The following is a 22,359-nucleotide window of genomic DNA, read 5'->3' on the forward strand; positions in this document are numbered from 1 at the left end:
AGTCATGGCTCTCTGCAGCCTCGAACTCCTGGGCTCAGGTGATCCTCCTGTCTCAGCCTCCAGAGTAGCTGGGACTACAGGCGAGCACCACCACGCCCGACTAATTTTCGCATTTTTTGGTAGAAACGGGGTTTTGCCGTGTTGCCCAGGCTGGTCTCGAACTCCTGAACTCAAGCGACACACCATCTCAGCCTCCAAAAGTGCTAGGATTACAGGCGTGAGCCCCTGCCCGGCCGGGAAATTCAGTCTCAGTCTCCACTGGACTCCTCTTAGCTAGGTAATCCCAAAAGACTCATGTTTTCCTACAGCAAAAAACAACCAAAAACAAACAAGCAAAAAAACCCTCTGGTCAGGGTTTTGTCTGGTACTGAGGCCACAGCCATTGCCCCCGTCCACAAAGATGTTCAGGTTTGGGCTCTATAAGGCCATCCCTGATGAGGCCCCTGCCTCTCCCTGGGGCTGCCAGGGACAGACACCTGCTTCCTCTGCTCCAGGACCTGCAGCCTCACTTCCCTTTCTTTACCTGGGAGACTTCCCTGCTAACTTGGTTTCCCTAAAACTCCCCTCTCCCCTTCTCCTTGGGGACATTTAGAATGGAATCTTCTATGAGCTCAGGCTTTCTCAAAAGACAGGAAGACACTTTGTCTTCTGCTATCTGTCCTGTGCACATCTCCAAGGCAGATATGACAGATAGGGAGAGAAAACATCCTTATCTCTAAAATGTATAAGTCACAAGCATACTTATTGTATGTTTTATTAGGCAACATAACTACTGCTCTGTCACATGACAGGTGCGTGGGTCCTTGTGCAAGTGACATAACCTATTACTTAAATTCTTGTTTTTAAGATTGATAAACTCAAACTCAATGTGGGATAAATATCAATGCTATTCTGGCTTCAGAATACAAGCTAACTCCTTAATTCTTATCTGGAATTGGAAAACATCGGGTCAAACAGAGATCATGACCCAGAAATCAAGATGGAGGATGAGGCTGGATGCAGTGGTTCACACCTGTAATCCCAGCACTTTAAGGAGGCTAAGGCAGGAAAATTACTTGAGGCCAGGAGTTTGAGACCAGCCTGGGAAACATAGAGAGACTCCCATCTCTACAAAAGATGAAAAAAATAGCCAGGCCTGGTGGCCTGTGCCTAGAGTCCCAGCTACTCACGAGGCTGGGGCAGGAGAATAGAATCACTTGAGTTTGGGAGTTCAAGATTGCAGTGAATTACGATCATGCCACTGCACTCCAGCCTGGGTGACAGAGTAAGATCTTATCTCTCAACTGGTCTCAGTGGCTCACGCCTGTAATCCCAACACTTTGGGAGGCCGAAGCAGGTGGATCACGAGGTCAAGAGATCAAGACCATCCTGGCTAACGTGGTGAAACCCCATCTCTACTAAAAGTACAAAAATAAGCCAGGTGTGATGGCACGCACCTGTAGTCACAGCTACTCGGGAGGCTGAGGCAGGAGAATGACTTGAACCCAGGAGGCGGAGGTTGCAGTGACCCAAGATCGCACCACTGCACTCCAGCCTGGGTGAGAGTGAGACTCTGTCACAAAAAAAAAAAAAAAAAAAAAAAAGGCCAGGCGCAGTGGCTCAAGCCTGTAATCCCAGCACTTTGGGAGGCCGAGACGGGCGGATCACAAGGTCAGGAGATCGAGACCATCCTGGCTAACACGGTGAAACCCCGTCTCTACTAAAAAACACAAAAAAACTAGCCGGGTGAGGTGGTGGGCGCCTGTAGTCCCAGCTACTCGGGAGGCTGAGGCAGGAGAATGGCCTGAACCCGGGAGGCGGAGCTTGCAGTGAGATGAGATCCGGCCACTGCACCCCAGCCTGGGCAACAGAGCAAGACTCCGTCTCAAAAAAAAAAAAAAAAAAAATTCTTATCTCTCTCTCTCTCTTTTTTTTTTTGTTGGAGACAGAGTCTCGCTTTGTCTCCCAGGCTGGAGTGCAGTGGCGTGATCTCAGCTCACTGCAACCTCCACCTCCTGGGTTCAGGTGATTCTCCTGCCTCATCCTCCCAAGTAGCTGGGATTACAGTCACCTGCCACCATGCCCAGCCAATTATTGTATTTTTGGTAGAGACAGGGTTTCGTCATGTTGGCCAGGCTAGTCTCAAACTCCTGAACTCAGGTGATCCGCCCACCTCAGCCTCCCAAAGTGCTGGGATTGCAGGCGTGAGCCACTGTGCCCAGTCAGATCATATATCTTTAAAAAATAATAATAATGGCCGGGCGTGGTGGCTCAAGCCTGTAATCCCAGCACTTTGGGAGGCCGAGACGGGCGGATCACGAGGTCAGGAGATCGAGACCATCCTGGCTGACACGGTGAAACCCCGTCTCTACTAAAAAAATACAAAAAACTAGCCGGGCGAGGTGGCGGGCGCCTGTAGTCCCAGCTACTCGGGAGGCTGAGGCAGGAGAATGGTGTGAACCCGGGAGGCGGAGCTTGCAGTGAGCTGAGATCCGGCCACTGCACTCCAGCCTGGGCGACAGAGCGAGACTCCGTCTCAAAAAATAATAATAATAATAATAATAATAATAATACATAAATATTTTTTAAAACAAGGCGGGGCCAGGCACGGTGGCTCACACCTGTAATCTGAGCACTTTGGGAGGCTGAGGCAGGCAGATCACTTGAGGTCAGGAGTTTGAGACCAGCCTGGGCAACATGACGAAACCCTGTCTCTACCAAAAATACAAAAATTGGCTGGGCATGGTGATCCATGCCTGTAATCCCAGCTACTCAGGAGGCTGAGATGGGAGGATCACTTGAACCCAGGAGGCAGAGGTGGCAGTGAGCTGAGATTGTGCCACTGCACTCCAGCCTGGGCAACAGAGCAAGACTCTGTCTCTAAATAAATAAATAAATGCAAATACAAATAAAAATGTAAAAACAAAGTGAAAGATGAGTCCATATATTCTCATAATAAGGGGAGGGACCCAAAAGGCCCTGGATCCACTTGACTCAGGGGCTTCTCTCCTGGATGTCTCATCGGTGTCTGGGATGTAACACATCCCTTCATGCCCTCTTTGTCCTTGCCGCAAAACTGCTCCTCCCCTTGGGCCCTCTGAAGGTCACCAACATCTACCCAGTCAGCCCATCTGTATACTCAGGCTTATCTTCCCATGTCTCTCCTGCTAGTCCTTGCCCACTTAAACCAGATAGTGCCCATAACCAGGCTGCCCTCACTCTGAAACACATCCTGTGTCCATTCCTTCCTCTCCACCCCAGCACAGACCACCAGCATCTTCCTTGCTGAGCCTGCAGCAGCCTCCAGTTCTCCCTAACATCAGCCTGCCTACTTCCAGCTCGTCCAGTTGCCAGACTATCCTTCCTTCTCTTTATTTGTTAGAGGAGGTGGTAGTCTGAATAATAGCGCCACAAAGATGTCATCGCCCTAATTCCTGGAACCTTTGAATGTGTTACGTGATATATCAAAGGGGATTTTGCAGATGAGATGAAGATCTCAAGATGGAAGAGATTATCCCAGGTTATCTGAGTGAGCTCAGTGTAGTCACAAAGGTCCTTATAAGAGGGAGGCAGGAGGGTCAGATGGGAGAAGGACCACATAATGACAGAGGTCAGAGAGATTTGAAGGTGCTACACTGCGGGCTTTGAAGATGGAGGAAGGGGCCTGAGCCAAGGAATGCAGGCAGCCTCTAGATGCTGGAAAAGGCTAGGGGGCAGACCCTCCTCTAGAGCCTCCAGAAGGAATCCACCTGCTGTTACCTCGACTCTAGCCCAGGGGGACCCATTTTCAACTACTGATCTCAAGAACTGTCAAGATGACACATTGGCGGTCATTTGTTTCAGCAGCAATACGAAATGGATACAGTGGTTTGCAAACAGGGTTAAATGCACATATATATGCCCAGTGAAAGCTGTTTTCAATTGAAACAAAAATCCGAGTGACGGCTCAGATTCCTTTGACATCTTTTTTTTTTTTTTGAGCGGGGTGGTGGGGTTGGGGGGACAGGGGGATGAGTTCTCTCTCTGTCACCCAGCCTAGAACGCAGTGCCGTGATCTTGGCTCACTGCAGCCTCCGCCTGCTGGGCTCAAACAATCTTCCCACCTCAGCCTCCTGAGTAGCTGGGGACTACAGACATACACCATCAACCCAGCTCGTTTTTGTTTGTTTGTTTGTTTGTACTTTTGGTACAGACAGGGTCTTGCTATGTTGCCCGGGCTGATCTCAAACTCCTGAGCTCAAGCCATCCACCCGCCTCAGCCTCCCAAAATGCTGGGATTACAGGTGTGAACCATGGCGCCTGGCCTCCCTTGATGTCTTTGTGCGTGACTCCAGGCCAGGCTCTGTGAGAAGATGACTCTCTCACCCCAAATCTGCTTCTGAAAAGCACAGGCAGTTTGATCATGCTTTTTTGTTTGTTTGTTTGTTCATTTGTTTTTTTGAGACGGAGTCACCCAGGCTGGAGTGCAGTGGCGCAATCTTGGCTCACTGCAACCTCCACCTCCCAGGTTCAAGCAATTCTCCTGCCTCGGCCTCCTGAGTAGCTGGGATTACAGGCGTGCACCACCACACCCAGCTAATTTTTATATTTTTAGTAGAGTTGGGGTTTCACCAGGTTGACCAGGCTGGTCTCGAACTCCTGACCTCACGCTGATCCTCCTCCTTCTGAGTCTGTCATCCTTGTGTGGTCCCCAATCCAGAAGCTGACATTGTGCAGGGCATCACCGACTGAGGAAAGCCACACGTTGCCTGGCAGGTGCCAGAGAAATCTTTCTAATGTGAAAACACAACCTCATCAACCTTGCTTAAGAGATTCCAGGGCTCCCTTTTGCCTTTAGGATCAACTGAAATGACAAAGTGTGGCTTCCAATGCCCTGCTGGGCAGGCTTCTGGTATGTGGAGCTCCTTCCTGTCCTCTGTGACAATTCAGCAGCTCCTGGAACCGGCAACATCTGTTTTCACCCTCAGGCCTCTTCCCACAGGGTTCTCTTTACCTTGTGTTGTTCCAGCTCCTCCCAACAACACCCCCTCCCCCAACCTGGCCAATTTCTATGAAAACTTGAGACATATTTTATAGAAGTCAGCCCCTTGGGCAGGACTTGTTCCTAGCCAGAGCTGCAGCCAGTGATTCGCAAGGCAGGTCTGCCCAGGATAGAACAGCCCAGGGCCACAGGGAGGAAAAGGCCAACTGTGGTTTTCCAGGTATGCATACACACGTGTGAGCTGACTTACAGGGCTCCTGGGAGCTGCCAGAGGAGACTCCACAGGGGCAAAGCTGGCTCATCCCACCCTGGGCCTGAACCGACAGATACGTCCATAATTAGAGCCAGTGTGATCCCAGGGTTCTGGGCATTCTTCACCTGTCCCAGGGCAGGTTAGTGGTTCAATCTCAATGGTGCCAGTTATAAGATGGTGACCTTGGATAATTTTTTTTTTTGAGGCGGCATCTTGCTCTGTAGCTCAGGCTGGAGTGCAGTGGCACAATCTCAGCTCACTGCAACCTCCACCTCCCAGGTTCAAGCGGTTCTCCTGCCTCAGCCTCCTGAGCAGCTGAGATTATAGGCGCCCACCACCATGCCTGGCTAATTTTTGTTTATTTGTTTATGTTTTGCTTTTTTTTTTTTTTTTTAGTAGAGACAGGGTTTCACCATGTTGGCCAAGCTGGTCTCCAACTCCTGGCCTCAAGCGATGCACCCACCTCAGCCTCTGAAAGTGCTGGGGATTACAGGTGTGAACCACTGCACCTGGCCAAAAATCCTTCAACTTTAATAATCTCAATTTGCTTGTATGTGAAGTGGGGGTAACAATAGCTACTGCCTAGGCCTGTGATGAGGCCTGAAAATGTGGCCATGCATATAGCGTACCCAAAGACTGCTCGATGGGTAGCAATCATGGGTGCCTCCCATCCAGACCGTCCTTGTCTTTCTACCAGGAAACGATGCTGTCCAAATCATCAACAAGCGGAATTAAATTTAATTATTAAATTAGGCTGGGTGGGAGATTATCAGCCACAGCTCTCGCTGTCTGGGCCCACTTCGTCTGGGTCACAGTACCCTCTCCGATGGGCCCTGGATGACTCAGCCTATCCACTTGGCTTGTCTTCATGGCCACCAGCATCTCTTGCCCTGGCCTCCTGACTGGCTCTTGATTTCGACAGGGGCCCTCCCTATCCCTGTCCCCACCCCTATCAGTCCATTCTCCTTACAACTTGTGGCTGTCTTAGAACAAAAACAAAATTTTAAAAACCCACACCAAGCTGATTCTTTTACTTCCTGCTTACAACCCTCAACAACACTCCCTGCTCCTTAGGGAGAGGTATTTCCATATACCATGAAATTGGAATAGAAACCTCCTCCTCACTGTGGCCACTGCAGTCTCCAAGACCTTGCATGTGCCCTGGCTCAGGCTGACTGCAGCTTTGTCTATCCCACAGCCTTCTCATTTGAAGCTCACACTACCTGGAAACTTACTTCCTCTGGGAAAGCCCTCTCTGGTCCCCAGAATAGAGGCCATCACTCCCATAGCATCATGGGACTCTGCTTTCTCGTTCCTTCTGTCCGGGTCTCCTTGATTGTGTAATGATCTGATAAGGGCCTGTCCCTCCAGTCAGACAGAAGAGGAGGGAATTATTATTCCTCCCACAGGGGAGGAATAATGTTTGTATTGTTTACTATTGCTTCCTTAGCACGGAGCCCAGAACACACTAAGCACTCAAGAAATGTGTATTGAGGCCGGGTACGGTGCCTCCCGCTGTAATCCCAGCACTTTCGGAGGCCAAGGTGGGAGGATTGTTTGAGCCCAGGAGTTTAAGACCAGCCTGGGCAACATAGCAAGATCCTTTACAAAACATTGTTTAAATAGCGGTGCATGCTGACGCATACCTGCAGTCCAGGCTACTCAGGAGGCTGAGAAGGGGAGGATCCCTGGAGCCCAGGAGTTCGTGTCTGCAGTGACCTATGAGTGACTGCACCACTGTAGCCTGGGCAACAAAGCAAGATTCTGTCTCTAAAAATAATCATCATAAAGAAAGAAATGTGTGTCAAACACATGAGGAATAAAAAAGGATAGTGCTACTTATAGGAATTCTGTGAAGCTTTGTGTAAATAGCCAAATTATTTTTGTGTAAAAATGGACTTTCCTACGTCTTCAACATAGTAAATCTATTTTTCCCATGTCCCTTGTAAAGCTTTTTGCTGCATTCAAGGCACTCTCCTCCCATTAATATTCTTCTGTTAAGTGGTTTTTACGACCACTTCATGCTTTAAGAAAGAAGTGCCCTTTAGTATTTAAAATATTCTCTCAGCTTCCTTGGTGAGATATTTGGCAACCCTCCTACTGTTGATTGTAACCGGTGCGACTTGGAACACGATGTCACTCTTCCAGAACTCTTCTCAGACCTAGATAAAACTTACTCTGTGTCACCAGTTGGGGACAAGGTGTTTGGAAACAGTACCTTATGCAACAGAACTGCTGGAGGGCCGCCCCTCAGAGGCAAATGAAATAAAAATCATGGTGTGTGGAAAATGTGCCCGCGGAGTCCTAGGAACCAAAGATTTTTAAGCGTCTCTGCCAGTAATTCAGTTTTTATTTTATGTTTCTTGGAAAACTGAAGTATTGTATTTACCACGTGTCACCTAAGATGCAGAAAGGGGGGAAAAAAGTGATCCTGGCTGGTGAAGATTTCCATTCCAAAGGCAGCCTGGTCCAAGCTGTTCTCTTGCAACTGACTCCCCCATCTCCCCCACCAGCCCCCTCCTGCCCCTGCAGAGGCTCCCTGGGGAGGGGTATTTCCTTTCAGTATGAAATCTGTCTTTTTGCTCGTTCATTTCTATGGGGAATGGCACATCCATGCAAAGTTGTTGGCTGCTCTTATTTTATTTCAAAAATGTGCTGGCCTCAGACACCTGAGTTTTTCCTCGAATACTTTAAAGCAAATTATGTGCCGGAACCTCTCAGACCTGCTCTCACCGGAATTTCCTTTGAGTGTTCATATCTCAGAGCCTTATGTAACCTGACACAATTATCTGAAAAAGCTTGGGATCCAAAAGAAAGGTGTTCTGAGCTAGGAATGAAGGTCAAAGCTGGGAAAAAAGTGCTCTCCCCTGCCTGGGGACTGGGTCACACTTCACTATGACAATGCCCAATTCACGTTCCAAAGAAAAAATACTAAACCTCTGGCAGGGTGACCAGTGGGTACACTCACCTCATTTCTCTGAACAAGGAATCGCTTAATGAGGGCTCCCGGGGCATTACAAAGCCTTGGACCTGGCTGGCGGTTAAAAATATTTCGATAACCACCTCCAGCTTCTGGTTTCCCAGGATGGAAGCAGGAGTTGCTCGGGCCCCTTTAGGAGAGTAACCCCTCCACTGACTGCAAAAATGAAACGAACTGGAGAGTTGGGGTCTCATGCCAGAGGTCAGTGCTGCAAATGGGATATAGGTGGGGGTCTGGAATTCACATTTTTATACCAAGTGGTTTGTCTAAGTGATTTGACTCAAGCCCGGCCCAAGGCTCCCCCACCCCAGCCCACTCCCAACATGAGGGGGAAGGAGAGCGAGGACGATAACTGTAAGTACAGACCTAAAATTGGGGGCAACCAGGAGATGACCCCGCATTCTGGAAAGCCCTCAGGCCAAGAAGCTCTTTTTCTTCTTCTTTGAGAAATATCAACCCTGCTCGATATTTGCATACCAGCGGTGAGGGACCTCCACGGAGCAGAGGCACCACTCATAGGTGGTTGACTTTTCAAGGAATTCGCTGGAGAAAATTGTAGGCAAGGCTGTGAACAAAACCCCCTGCCATCTGGTTTCAGTTTATTTAAAAAAACAACACACACAGGCCTCCCCACCAGCAATCAGAAGACAGCCACAGCTTCCCCAGGGGGCGCATTAGCCACCAGGGGTGGGGCTGAATTATGTATATGCAAATAAATTAAAACAGTCAGCCAACAGCAACTAATTTTTGTATCTTTTGCAGTTGTTCTGCCAAGAAAAGGCCTGAATCGGGGTGATGGAAGCTGTAAGGAGACAAGCTTTGGAATGAGTGTTAACAATCAAGTTGCCGGCCGGGCGCGGTGGCTCAAGCCTGTAATCCCAGCACTTTGGGAGGCCGAGACGGGCGGATCACGAGGTCAGGAGATCGAGACCATCCTGGCTAACACGGTGAAACCCCGTCTCTACTAAAAAATACAAAAAACTAGCCGGGCGAGGTGGCGGGCGCCTGTAGTCCCAGCTACTCGGGAGGCTGAGGCAGGAGAATGGCGTAAACCCGGGAGGCGGAGCTTGCAGTGAGCTGAGATCCGGCCACTGCACTCCAGCCTGGGCGACAGAGCGAGACTCCGTCTCAAAAAAAAAAAAAAAAAAAAAAAAAAAACAATCAAGTTGCCTTAATTCCGTCGCTGGGAGACTTGTTTTTCATCGAGCAGCAAATAGTAAAAGGTCTGTAGCCTTATCCTTATGTATAGGATAAGGATAATGATAGTACCTACTTCATAGTGATGATGTGAGGATAGTAAATAAAATAAAGACCAAGCAAGCTAAGCACAAGGACTGGCATGCCACAAACACACAGTCACACTGGAGGATACAAGACAGATCCTAGAAGGATTTTATCCAGAGTCAATCAAGCTTTCCTTCCACATGCTCTCAGCTGGGGCTTGCTTTCCCCCTGGGACTGGTCCAGAAAGCCCTGCAGAGCACACTCTCTCTGTTTTGCAAACTCAAGGACCCTAATCCCCAAACATCTGCCTTTAATCCTGGAGACAGTAAAAGTTCGGAGGAGGGTGCCAGACACAGTCTGAAAACACAAGTGATGCTCCTGGCTTTCTGTGTCTTACTGCCCCCGCTCTCTGGTAACTGGAGGGGAGGTTTCCTTCAGTTCCTTAACTGAAGGGCCTGGTTTCCAGGTGCCCAGCCCAGGTGGGATAGCTCTGAAAAATGGTGGGGACAGGGGGAGTTCAGTTCATGCCTAGGGTACTCAGAGGGGAGTTGGCAACCTCCAGGGCTCCCACGCTACAGGAGCAACGTGCTGGAGCCCACAGGCTTCCACGTGTCTTGGGGCTCAGCCTTTGCATGTTCAGGGGCGCCTCGAGCTCAGTTTGTTTGAACAGACCTCTACTCTGTCCCTCATCTGGATGCAGACTACCAGCCTCAAGGATCACTTGAAGCCAGCAGTTCAAGACCAGCCTGGGCAACATAGTGAAACCCCTGTCTCTACAAAAAATTTAAAAAACAATAGCCAGCTGTGGTGGTGAGCACCTATAGTCCCAGCTACTATGGAGGCCTAAGATGGCAGGATTGCTTGAGCCCAGGAGTTCAAGGCTGCAGTGAGCTGTGATTGTGCCACTGTACTCCAGCCTGGGTGACAGAGCAAGACCCCATCGCTAACTAAAAGTAATAATAATAATAAAGTAATAATCATAATAAAATTTAAAAGTGATAATAATTTAATCAGCCTCCACTCTTCCCCAGATCCATTTCCTGGCCACCTGGGATGGGGGTCTCATTTGCTCAAAACCATTCCAAGCTCTCCTTTGCCCTCAGGATGAAGTCTAAGGTGCCACAGGTGACCAACACAGCCCCGTATTAACACAGTTCTCAAGAGCCCAGACTTTGGCTTCAGGTGCACCTAAGTTTGAATCTTGGGGCTGGTCCAAGACTCCAATGCAAATGGACTTGAGCTTGAGAGCTTGAGCAATTCCCTTCGCCTCTGGAAGCCTCAGTTCCCTTGAATGTAAAATGGTGATAATGGCAACTGCTATAAAGGCTATGATGAGGTATCTGCACCCAACCCAGGGCTTGGGACACAGCAAGAGATTTGGAGGCCATTGCATGGCATGAAGGTTGAGGATGTGGTGGGGCACGATGACTGCCAGGACCAGCGTTAGACATGCTGAGGCTGAGAGGCCTATGTGTGTCCAAGGGAAGTGTCCAGGGGCAGCTGGACATGTGGGCCTGTGGTCAAAAGGGAGGGCTTGGCCAGAAAGCAAGCAGGGAGGTCGCCAGCATGTGAATAGAAAGATGAGCTCATTGTGTGGGGAGGGCCAAGGGTGAGGCCTCCACAGCCAGAGCTTCACCCACAAGGAAGAGAAGCTGGAGAAGGAGGCTGAGAAGGAGAGGCAGTGAGGTAGGAGGAAACCCGGCAGCCATGGCTTCGCAGGCACCCAAGGGAGACAGGGCTTGGGGCAGGAGAAAGCCAGCAGGGCCGAGGCTTTGAAGAGGCCAAATTAGCTGAAACCAGAGATGGGTCTATAGGATTTGGGAACTAGGGGGTTAGGAGGGGGAGCTGGTCCCAGGCAAAGGCCGGGAGGGGAGAGTGGTGATGGTGATTATGGACAACTTTAGAGAAATGCAGCTGAAAACAGGAGAAAACACAAGAGAGACGCTTTTTTTTTTGAAACAGAGTCTTGCTCTGTCACCCAGGCTGAAGTACAGTGATACAATCTCAGCTCACTGCAGTCTCCGCCTCCCGGATTCAAGAGATTCTCCTGCCTCAGTCTCATGAGTAGCTGGGACTACAGGCATGCGTCACCACACCTGGCTAATTTTTGGATTTTTAGTAGAGGCGGGGTTTTGCCATGTTGGCCAGGTTGGTCTCGAACTCCTGACCTTAGGTGATCCGCCTGCCTCGGCCTCCCAAAGTGCTGGAATTACAAGCATGAGCCACCGTGCCCAGCCACAAGAGAGATGCTTGTGGAAAGGGATACGGGCTTGAGGTTCCCCATGGGTGAGGCTAGCGCCAGTACACTTGCTGCTAGGGCTGGTAGTCAGTTGCTACATCTGTGGTGCCCAGCACAGGGCCAGGGCCTGGCATGCAGTAGGAACTCAACACAAGTTTGCTGTCTTTGAGGACAGGGAGCAATGGGGTCTAGGACCCTGGCCACTGGCAGGAAGAGGGACCCTCTGCCATTCTGCCAAGAGGAGGCGTGGTGGGGGTGAAGGCTTGAAGCAGAGTGCAGGGCAGGGGCTCCTTGGGAAACTGCAGCCTCTGAGCTGCAAAGGGAGGAGGAGGTGACAAGTCAGTGCTGAGTGCTCTGCTCCAGGAACCCAAGTACAGTCAGAAGACAGAGCGTGAGGGCTCCTGGAGTCTGCCACTTGGTACCCCCTACTCTAGACATCTGTTCCCCTCTCCTCAATCCAGCAGTCAGTCGGTTACCTGGTCTTTATCTCCTTCAGAGCCGTGCTCTCCCTACACGGCCAGCAGAGGGTGCCAGTGAGCTGCTGGACTGCGCTGGAGGAGACCAGAGCCAGCCTGCCCACCCCTCTGTCCTCCAGAGCCTGGGGCGTGCTAAGGGTTTGGTTAACCAGGTTTCTGACCAAGGTGGGGTGGAGGCTGGGATAAAGGACTAAGGGAGGCTGTGGGCTGAGGGCTTAGGGGCTGAGTGGATCAGGGGCTCTGCTCCTGGTCACCCTTCATTCCTCTGCCCTGCCAGACCCTGCTTTATCTGTTGAGGCTCCTGCCCACTGCCCCTCTCCACTTCTCTTCCCTGGAAGGCCCTGACAGCCTAGACTCCTGGTTCTAGCAGAGGCTGGTTTTCTGCCCCTAGGCAGGCACGACTTGGCACCAGGCCTCAGACAGGGCTGGGCCAGCTTCTCCCAGCCATGACTGCCCTAACCACCCTGTACTTCTAGAACGTCTCCACCTAATGAGGGATAAGGGGTCAGTGGCTGAGGAGGCCATAGGAGCTGGAGCATAGGTTCTGGGAAGGAGGAGGTCTGGGCTAGGAAGTAGGATGAATGGGCAGGGGGAGTTTACATAAAAATGTGGCAGATGGTCCAGTCCCACCAAGACCCAAATCCCATAAGACTAATGGCTCTGCCTGAGGTGGCATGAGGTTCCAGAAGCTGAGCTGGAAATACCCCCTTCCTCATCCTAACCACGTTATACTCTTCAGCTAAACGCAAATCCCAACATCGCCTCCCAGCAAGTCTCTCTCCCCATTGTGGCCTTTGCGGTTCCTTCCCAGGACAGTGTAGGACCCTGCTTCTGTCTCTGTCCTTATCTTGCCTTCCTGCCCCATCCCCCTACTCTACAAACCTGCTTTAGCAAGTGCTAGTTCTATCTGTGTCACTTTGACCTTGAAGGCTCCCCAGGACCCTCATCTCAGCTTCTACTCCCTTCCCCAATCCAAGGGGAAGGCTCCAATGGACTGAGGCTGGAGAAACCACAGCCAGACTCTTGGTGGGGTGGCTAAAGCTGGGGGGTCTGGCCAATCCAAGCTCTACAGCTCAAATCAGGAAGTCAGGCCAGGAGCGCTGTGTCTGTCTCTGAGCCTGGGCCATACATTCACCGCAACAGGAGTCAGTGACTTTGGAAAAGGAATGTTTCCCTGAGTTTCTTTTTTTTTTTTTTTTTTGAGACGGAGTCTTGCTCTGTCACCCAGGCTGGAGTGCAGTGGCCGGATCTCAGCTCACTGCAAGCTCCGCCTCCCGGGTTCACGCCGTTCTCCTGCCTCAGCCTCCCGAGTAGCTGGGACTACAGGTGCCCGCCACCGCGCCCGGCTAGTTTTTTGTATTTTTAGTAGAGACGGGGTTTCACCGTGTTAGCCAGGATGGTCTCGATCTCCTGACCTCGTGATCCGCCCGCCTCGGCCTCCCAAAGTGCTGGGATTACAGGCTTGAGCCACCGCGCCCGGCCTGTTTCCCTGAGTTTCTAGAGGCAGGATGACCCAGACTGAAGGACAGAGAGTTACCAGAAACACACACAACACACACAAACGAACTCACTTGCACACACAGGGTCACGGTATAGGGAGTGACACAACCAAATGGCCTGGACAAGCCACAGAGTCCCATGGACACAAGTGCTTACAAACACAGGCACACAAGGTCGTGTACCCAAGGTCAGGCGCACACACCCTCTTCGTTCAAGTCCTGCCTCCCAGGGCCGGGGTTTGCCTGTCATCTGTCCTTAGGAGGATGGATAGGTGGAGGCACAGGAGTGACTTGGGGCAAATTGGTCCTCCACCCAGAGCCTCTCCCTTTAGGTGGGTCTGGCTCCCAGCACCCCCCTGAGATTTCCCTGGCCCACCAGGGGGCTGTGTCTGGTGGCAGAGAGGGCACTGGAGGAGGCATTGCCCTGAAACCCTGGCAGAGCCTGGACACCTACGAGAGAATGAGCAACAGGGCTAGGAGGTGTGACAGGGAGTCCACAACCTCCCAGGACCTTGGGAGGGCAGGGATGAGGCACTGAGCATGGCCTGGAGGCCCACGAGAAGCAGGGACCCGTCTGCCGAGGGCTGCACCTACTCCTTTCAGCATCAAGCCTGCAGCCAGGTACTGGCACCAATTCCCAGTGCCTGGCAGAGTCCTGGCATGGATGCTAGGCACAGGGTGCCAGACACGGGGGTGGGCAGGGTGGGGGGCCACTGGGCCACACACAAGCATGGAGACCTTCACACACGCAGGCAGAAAAATCCACCCACACTCATACCACTTATTTTACCCTCTGGGGGTTCAGGGGAGCAAGGCAGGGAACACCCTGTCCTAGAGGCTGCCTTCTTCACTGACACCCCTCTGGCCTGGCTGTTGGGGTTGGCGGGGGTGGGCCATAGGTAATGGGAAACCTAGGTGCTTCCTCTGACACCCCACCCGCCACTGACCCACACACACATATATTTGTGAGGTAGGAAGTGGGGTCGTGCGTTCCCAGGGCTAAGCCCTGGAAGGAAAGGGAAAGATGGGCAGAGACTCCAAGAACCCGGAGCGGTCGTCCTGCTTCCCCACCAGCCCCTGTCCCAGGCGGGTTTTGTGGCCGCGAGCTGCTCAGGGGTGAGCGCGCCTTAGGGTGTGTGCGCCAGGGACCTGGTGCCGCGGACCACGTGGGAGTGCGGCGCGTGTACGGGCGCTGGCGGCGGCGGCAGCGGCAGCGGAGACCAGGTGAGCACCGGCTGGTTCCCCACGGTGTTCCTGCAGGCTTGGCGGCCGCGGCGGTGCGATCAGCAAAGGGCACCGGGATACCGGTTGTGCGTGTCCTCAGGTGTCCCGAACAAGCGTGAGTGGCATGTGCTCACCTGAGCGCGGCGGCTTGCCAGCCCCGGGCGCATGGGTGCTGCAGCCAGACGGCTCCTCTAGCGCAGCAACTTTGGGACTTTGTTCCGGCTTTTTCCAAATCGAATCTGGTCGAGGGGGCGGGGCGGGGCGGGGGGGGGGCACCTGCCCTGCAGGGGGTGCCGGGAGAGAAGTGGAGGAAAGCCACGCCCCCTCCCCGCCCGCTCCCCGCCCTCTCCCCCGCCCCCGGGGCTCTTTATAAGCTCGGCCCGAGGGCGAGCAGAGGAAGCCTGTGTCCCTCCCGCGCCTGAGGCCGGTGTTCCCCCGCACTCCGCGCCCGGGCTCAGACTCTTTCTCCCCGATCCCCGGCCCGGCCCCCGCCCCGCCCCGCCCCAGCCCGCTGGGCCGCCATGGAGCGCTGGCCTTGGCCGTCGGGCGGCGCCTGGCTGCTCGTGGCTGCCCGCGCGCTGCTGCAGCTGCTGCGCTCAGACCTGCGTCTGGGCCGCCCGCTGCTGGCGGCGCTGGCGCTGCTGGCCGCGCTCGACTGGCTGTGCCAGCGCCTGCTGCCCCCGCCGGCCGCACTCGCCGTGCTGGCCGCCGCCGGCTGGATCGCGTTGTCCCGCCTGGCGCGCCCGCAGCGCCTGCCGGTGGCCACTCGCGCGGTGCTCATCACCGGTGAGTGCGCGGGTCGCGGAGCGCGGGGACTCCAGGCTCGAGGGCGGGACTAGACACTCACAGGACTGACTCCTCATGGGCACGGCCAAGGCGGGCTCCCCAGCGCAAGAGTGGGAGAGTTCTCCTCCCCGGGGTGCAGGGAGCGAGCCAAGTAGGGAGCGAGCCAAGTAGGGAGCGCCGGGCACCTCCCCAAGCCCGGGTTCACTACCTGCTGCTGCAGGGAGTGTTGGAGAGAAAGTGAGACAGGGAGTGGGCAGGTTCAAAAAGGAAACTGACTGGTGGCTGAGAAGAGGGAGCCTCCTGGAGTTTGAGAGTTTATGCCATTCCCTTCCCCAAGAGAGCAGTTTCAGGGGACTTCGGAGGCTTTGAGAAGGGAGGATCGTTACCCCTTGAACGCTGCCTGACATCCCCACCTGAGACACCCCATCTCCCATTCCTGGGGCCAGAGGGAAGAGCTTAGATGGGGAACTTCCCCACCCGACCCAACCCCCACTGGCTGGGATCCTTGGAGTTCAGAAAAGCTTGAGGTCACCATGAGGGGCAGCTGGACATTCAGCTGTCTTTCTGTGTAGCCATCCACTGCCAAACTGCTGAGGCAGTAGTTCGGAGCCTGCACCCAGCACCCCACCCCCAAGCCCTCCTGGTCCTCTGTGCCCAGGAAGGAGCTCTTGGAGAGCTGGGCTCAGGTGCCTCTGACCGTATAGCTGAGCTCCTTTGTCTGAAGCAGGGAATAAATCTGTCACCAGAGGGAGGGAAGGGGAAGTGGGGGCTGCAGGCCCGGCCGGAAGTGGGGAGGGGGAGAAAGGCCAGGGGGCACTGACTCCATTGCATGGGGGAGGGGCAGCCTCGTGTCTCCCCCAACACCCATGGGTTTGGACAGGTGCTCTAGGCTTTGTCCTTGCATTGCGCCTGGGCTGGGGCAGCCAGCAACCTGGCTTCTCAGAGACCTGGGTCTACTAGGCGCCCTGTGTGATCAGATGGAGCTGGGAGAATTTTCCGGAGGAGGAAATCCTTGAGTGGGGCCCTGGAGGATGAGTGGAGATAAGTGGAGTATGAAAGGGATCTCAGATCAGAGAAAGGATGTGGGACAAAGGCTTAAGGCAGGAGTACACATGGCCTCTGCAGGGGACAGCCAGTCTGGCTGTGGGGGTGGGGAGAAGGGGATGTGAGGTGGTTTCCTTGGGACCGGCCTTGAATCAGGTAAGAAGTCAGACTGCTGAGGCAGAGTAGGGGGGAAGGAGGCACAAGGGCCACACACTCCAGCAAAGATGGTAGAGATGGGGAAGCGTTCGGGCTGGACAGGAGAGACCCAGGTTCCAGGAGCAGTGTGAAGCCTCAGCGGACCCCAATTTCAGGGGTTTGAGGAAGGAAAGTCAACAGACACCCCTCGTATGAAGTAGGGGCTAGGTTGTGGGCTCTGCCTCTGGGGACAGGGCAGATCCCTTCCTGCTTTCTTTATTTGTGAGCCACCTCAACAGGACCCAGGCCATCTGCAGGTACTAGTGGCCTAGCTGGATGGTCTTTCCTGAGGTCTCACCTCAGGCCTTTGTGCTGCTGCTGTTTCTTCTGGCTTTGAGCCTGAGAGAGAGGTAAGAGGAGGGATGCTTTCTCTAACTTGGGCTCACCAGATCTCTGGTGGCGAAGCTGGGGTTGGGGGAGAGAGGACTACCCAACCTGCCCTGTACAAGCATCAGGAAGCCTCCAAGTTTCCCAGGGCCCTCACACTTGGGGGTTGTCTCTCAACACCCAGCTGGAAGACAAGTAGGTAACCAGGTTCGGCCCCACCTGCCAAGAACACTGTGTCTTGGGCCCGGTAGAGCTGCCACTCCCCCTCCCCCTCCTAAGAATGCCCAGAGAACCACTTGCCGAGGCTACTCCTGGAGCTCAGCTGTGGAATCAGGGTTTGGGCTGAGGGTCAGGTGCCTGTGTGCGCGCATGTGCACCAATGGGTGGTAGGGATTGAGCCCATTTTGAAAACATCCAGCCAGGTTGGATATACAGGTATCTGAGGGTGTGCACATGAGCAAGAGGGTGTGCAAGATGTGGGTGACTTGGGACCACAGACCTGAGGCCTGTGGTCAGCTCAAGTCAGAATTGGGAGGTCTGTTTCCCTTGGGAGGACCTGTCTGCTCTGAGAGGGACCCGGGCAAGTGCACGTATGCATGTGTGTGTACACACACACACACGCACACACACATGCTTGCCTCCCTCTCCAAGGCAGACTTGCCTGGGGGAGTACCTCTCCTCAGCAGGAGCTCGAAGCCCCCTGCCCAATGCTGTTTTCAGTAGAGGGAGTGGAGCTGAGATGGGGAGACGGTACTGAGCAGTCCAGGAGTAGGGAAGCAGAGCTGCTTTGCAGCTTCTATTCCAGAAAATGGGGGTTGGGGGGCAGGGTTGAGGGCCAGGGGTGGGGGCAGGAGCAGAACAGAAAGCCTCCCCACTCACTGGCCTTTCCCCTTCCCTCACTGGCTGCCCATGGAGCCAGGATCAGCATGGGAACAATCAAGGAGGCAGGGGCTTATCAGTACTATGGACCCCTACACTGGCTCTGCCTGGTGGTTCTTCTCTCTGCATACCAAAGACAGAAATTAAGCCTCCAAGAGTGGTAACTAACCTTGGTCACACTTGGTGGGTGTGGGAAGGGATTCAAATGTAGGTCTGTTCTCTTCTTCATCTAGCATGGTCCCTGTCCTGGAGGCAAGTACTCTGGGGCTCAGAAAACACCCGTGTTGCCACTGATTGGAAATCCAAGGGTCTGGGTGAAGTGGGGATGGGCCTCCAGCTTGCCTCCAGCTTGCCTCCAGCCTGAAAAAATAGTCGAGCGTGTTGAGGCTGGGAAGGGAGGTGGGGCTCATGTTATACAGGGCCTGAGCCAGGGAGCTTGGGCTTCATTCTGACTGTGGCAGCCTTGGAAAGGTTTGCAGCACAGAGGGATATTGTCATTTTTGGAAAGATCCCTTCAGCTGCTTAGGTAGAGAAGGGCTTCAAGAGGGCAGGAAGGGACAGGAGTAGAGAAGAGGCTGCTTCAGAGTCCAGATTAAGGGAGGAGAGGCCTAGGCAGTCAGAAAGGAAGAGAAGCCGGATGTGGTGGCTCACATCTTCAATCCCAGCACTTTGAGAGGCCAAGGTGGGAGGATCACTTGAGCCCAGGAGTTCAAAACCAGCTTGGGCAACATAGTGAGACTCCCGTCTCTGCAAAAAAAAATTAAAAACCAGCCAGGCAGGCTGGGCGCAGTGGCTCACACCTGTAATCCCAGCACTTTGGGAGGCCGAGGCAGGCAGATCATGAGGTCAAGAGTTAGAGACCAGCCTGACCAACATGGTGAAACCCCAGCTCTCCTAGAAGTACAAAAATTAGCCAGGCCCATGGTGACGCACACCTGTAATCCCAGCTACTCAGGAGGCTGAGGCAGGAGAATCGCTTGAACTCAGGAGGCGGAGGTTTCAGTGAGCTGAGATCATGCCACTGCACTCCAACCTGGGCAACAGAGCGAGACTCTGTCTCAAAAAAAAAAAAAAGAAAAGAAAAAACCAGCCAGGCGTGGTGACACAGGCCTGTAGTCCCAGCTACTCAGGAGACTGAGGAGGAAGGAATGCTTGGGCCCAGGAGGGGAGGTTGCAGTGAGCCAAGATCATGCCACTGCACTCCAGCCTGGGCAACAGAGCGAGACCCTGTCTCAAAAAAAAAAAAAAAAAAAAGAAAAGAAAAGAAAAAGAAAAAGAAAAAAAAAGAAAAGAAAGGGAGGCTCCGTACTAATACTATGCCTGTGCCTGTGAGCTGTGACCTGAAATCAAGAAAGCAGAACTACACTGGGGCCTGGGACTGTCCCAGACCTGACCTATGTGGATTTGGGAAGCAACTTAGCATTACTAGGCCTTAGTTTCCTCTTCTGTAAGCCACATTGGTAGGGCAGCCATGGGGAGTCAGACAGATGACAGCTGTCACAGTTAGGGCCCAGGGCTCAGCTAGAGGGGCAAAGCCTGCCAGGGATGGGCCTAGGGAAGGAGTTAGGGTCGTTGATTGCTGGTGGCTTGGGTTTGCAGGGGCCTGGATCCCATCCAGACCCTGGTGATTGTGGGGTTGTCTCAGGCTAGGCTGGGCCACAGTGGAAGTTCACTGACTGCCCTGCCCTGGCCAGGCTGTGACTCTGGTTTTGGCAAGGAGACGGCCAAGAAACTGGACTCCATGGGCTTCACGGTGCTGGCCACCGTATTGGAGTTGAACAGCCCCGGTGCCATCGAGCTGCGTACCTGCTGCTCCCCTCGCCTAAGGCTGCTGCAGCTGGACCTGACCAAACCAGGAGACATTAGCCGCGTGCTAGAGTTCACCAAGGCCCACACCACCAGCACTGGTCAGTGGCAAGTGTCCACCAGGCAAGGGCATGGCAGGGCAGTGGGAAGGACACGGGGACTGGAAGTTTGCTGCTGGGCTGACCTGAGGCTTCCTCCTCTGCTCTGTGACCTCAGGCCTGTGGGGCCTGGTCAACAACGCAGGCCACAATGAAGTAGTTGCTGATGCGGAGCTGTCTCCAGTGGCCACTTTCCGTAGCTGCATGGAGGTGAATTTCTTTGGCGCACTCGAGCTGACCAAGGGCCTCCTGCCCCTGCTGCGCAGCTCAAGGGGCCGCATCGTGACTGTGGGCAGCCCAGCGGGTGAGTGCCTGCCCCACTGGAGCAAAAAGGAGCCCCCTGGGGTGAGGGAGGGCTTAGGGAGCCCCTTGCCAAAGCTGAGCTGCCCCACTCCCAATCCATCCACAGGAGACATGCCATATCCATGCTTGGGGGCCTATGGAACCTCCAAGGCGGCTGTGGCGCTACTTATGGACACATTCAGCTGTGAACTCCTTCCCTGGGGGGTCAAGGTCAGCATCATCCAGCCTGGCTGCTTCAAGACAGGTGGGAATCAGGGCTGGGGGTGGGGTGGGGGTGGGGAGTGGGGCTGGGAATGGTCTTATGGGGGCAGGTCAACTTTGATGAACGGTCGTGGTTTTGGTTGGGGGTGTGGTTTTGGCTGGAGACCTGGCGCAGGTTAAATAGTCCTAATTGACTTTGGCTCCCCTAGCTGAGCCCGCTCTGACCTTGCCACTCCTTCCCCAGAGTCAGTGAGAAACGTGGGTCAGTGGGAAAAGCGCAAGCAATTGCTGCTGGCCAACCTGCCTCAAGAGCTGCTGCAGGCCTATGGCAAGGACTACATCGAACACTTGCATGGGCAGTTCCTGCGCTCGCTACGCCTGGCCATGTCCGACCTCAGCCCAGTTGTAGATGCCATCACAGATGCGCTGCTGGCAGCTCGGCCCCGCCGCCGCTATTACCCCGGCCAGGGCCTAGGGCTCATGTACTTCATCCACTACTACCTGCCTGAGGGCCTGCGGCGCCGCTTCCTGCAGGCCTTCTTCATCAGTCACTGTCTGCCTCGAGCACTGCAGCCTGGCCAGCCTGGCGCTACCCCACCACAGGACGCAGCCCAGGACCCAAACCTGAGCCTCGGCCCTTCCCCAGCAGTGGCTCGGTGAGCCCTGTGCACCTATGGCCCAGCCAATGCAGCACAGAAGGCTCTGTGAGCCCTTGGTTCCTCCCCAAAAACCCCCAGCATTACCATCCCCCAAGTCTGTCCTGGACCCTAGCCTAAAGGATCCTGCCCCCACTTCATGCCCACTGCCGATGCCCAATCCAGGCCCGGTGAGGCCAAGGTTTCCCAGTGTGCCTCTGCGCCTCTCCACTGCTTCATGAGCCCAAACAGACCCTCCTGGCACAACACTCTATCCTGCAGCTTGGAGAACTCTGCTGGATGGGGAGTCTCGTGAAAGACCTCACTGCAGTCTTTCACAGGACTCTGCAGATGGTGCCTCTGCAAACTAAGGAGTGACTGGGTGGGTTGGGGTCCCCCTCAGGATTGTTTCTCAGCACCAGTGCCTCAGTGCTGCAATTGAGGGTTAAATCCCAAGTGTCTCTTGACTGGCTCAAGAATTAGGGCCCCAACTACACGCCCCCAAGCCACAGGGAAGGTTGTACTGTACTTCCCAATTGCCACATGTTAAATAAAGACAAATTTTTATTTCTTCTAAAATGCGGCAGGTGCTGTTTGGAGGGGGTGGCTGGCTGGCTGGCTGAGTGACATAATGTGGCCGTGTGACAGGGTGGCAACTCCTGGGGCTCAGCATGGAGGCTGGGGACTCCCCTGGTAGACTCTGTGATTCACACCTCCCCCTCCTCCACTGACCTGGGGCAAATCATTTAAGACCATGGGTTTCCTCATAGTGAAATAGGGGTGGCCGGGCGCGGTGGCTCAAGCCTGTAATCCCAGCACTTTGGGAGGCCGAGACGGGCGGATCACAAGGTCAGGAGATCGAGACCAGCCTGGCTAATACGGTGAAACCCCGTCTCTACTAAAAAATACAAAAAACTAGCCGGGTGAGGTGGCGGGCGCCTGTAGTCCCAGCTACTCGGGAGGCTGAGGCAGGAGAATGGCGTAGACCCGGGAGGCGGAGCTTGCAGTGAGCTGAGATGCGGCCACTGCACTCCAGCCTGGGCGACAGAGCGAGACTCCGTCTCAAAAAAAAAAAAAAAAAAAAAAAAAAAAAGAAAGAAATAGGGGTAATGACCCTGATCCCAATTGCTTGAAGCAACTGGAAAGGCCAGGGGGGCCTCCAGGGCCAACACCCAGCTTCCCAGGCCTGTATGCATCTGAGCCTCCAGCAGCAGAAGGAGCTATCTTCCT

General features: G+C 54.0%; 1 protein-coding gene across 1 annotated transcript; it reads left to right on the top strand.

Moving 5' to 3' along the window:
* Positions 1–15,252: 15,252 nt before the first annotated feature.
* Positions 15,253–21,708, top strand: LOC105491423 (hydroxysteroid 11-beta dehydrogenase 2). Its single transcript, XM_011757827.3, has 5 exons — positions 15,253–15,641; positions 19,781–19,993; positions 20,109–20,294; positions 20,400–20,537; positions 20,739–21,708. Exons 1-5 carry the CDS (start codon positions 15,377–15,379, stop codon positions 21,152–21,154), a joined length of 1,218 nt encoding a protein of 405 aa, XP_011756129.2. The 5' UTR covers positions 15,253–15,376; the 3' UTR covers positions 21,155–21,708.
* The last annotated feature ends 651 nt before the right edge of the window (positions 21,709–22,359 follow it).

This window comes from Macaca nemestrina, chromosome 18 (genome assembly GCF_043159975.1).
Source record: "Macaca nemestrina isolate mMacNem1 chromosome 18, mMacNem.hap1, whole genome shotgun sequence".
Classification (NCBI taxonomy): domain Eukaryota; kingdom Metazoa; phylum Chordata; class Mammalia; order Primates; family Cercopithecidae; genus Macaca; species Macaca nemestrina.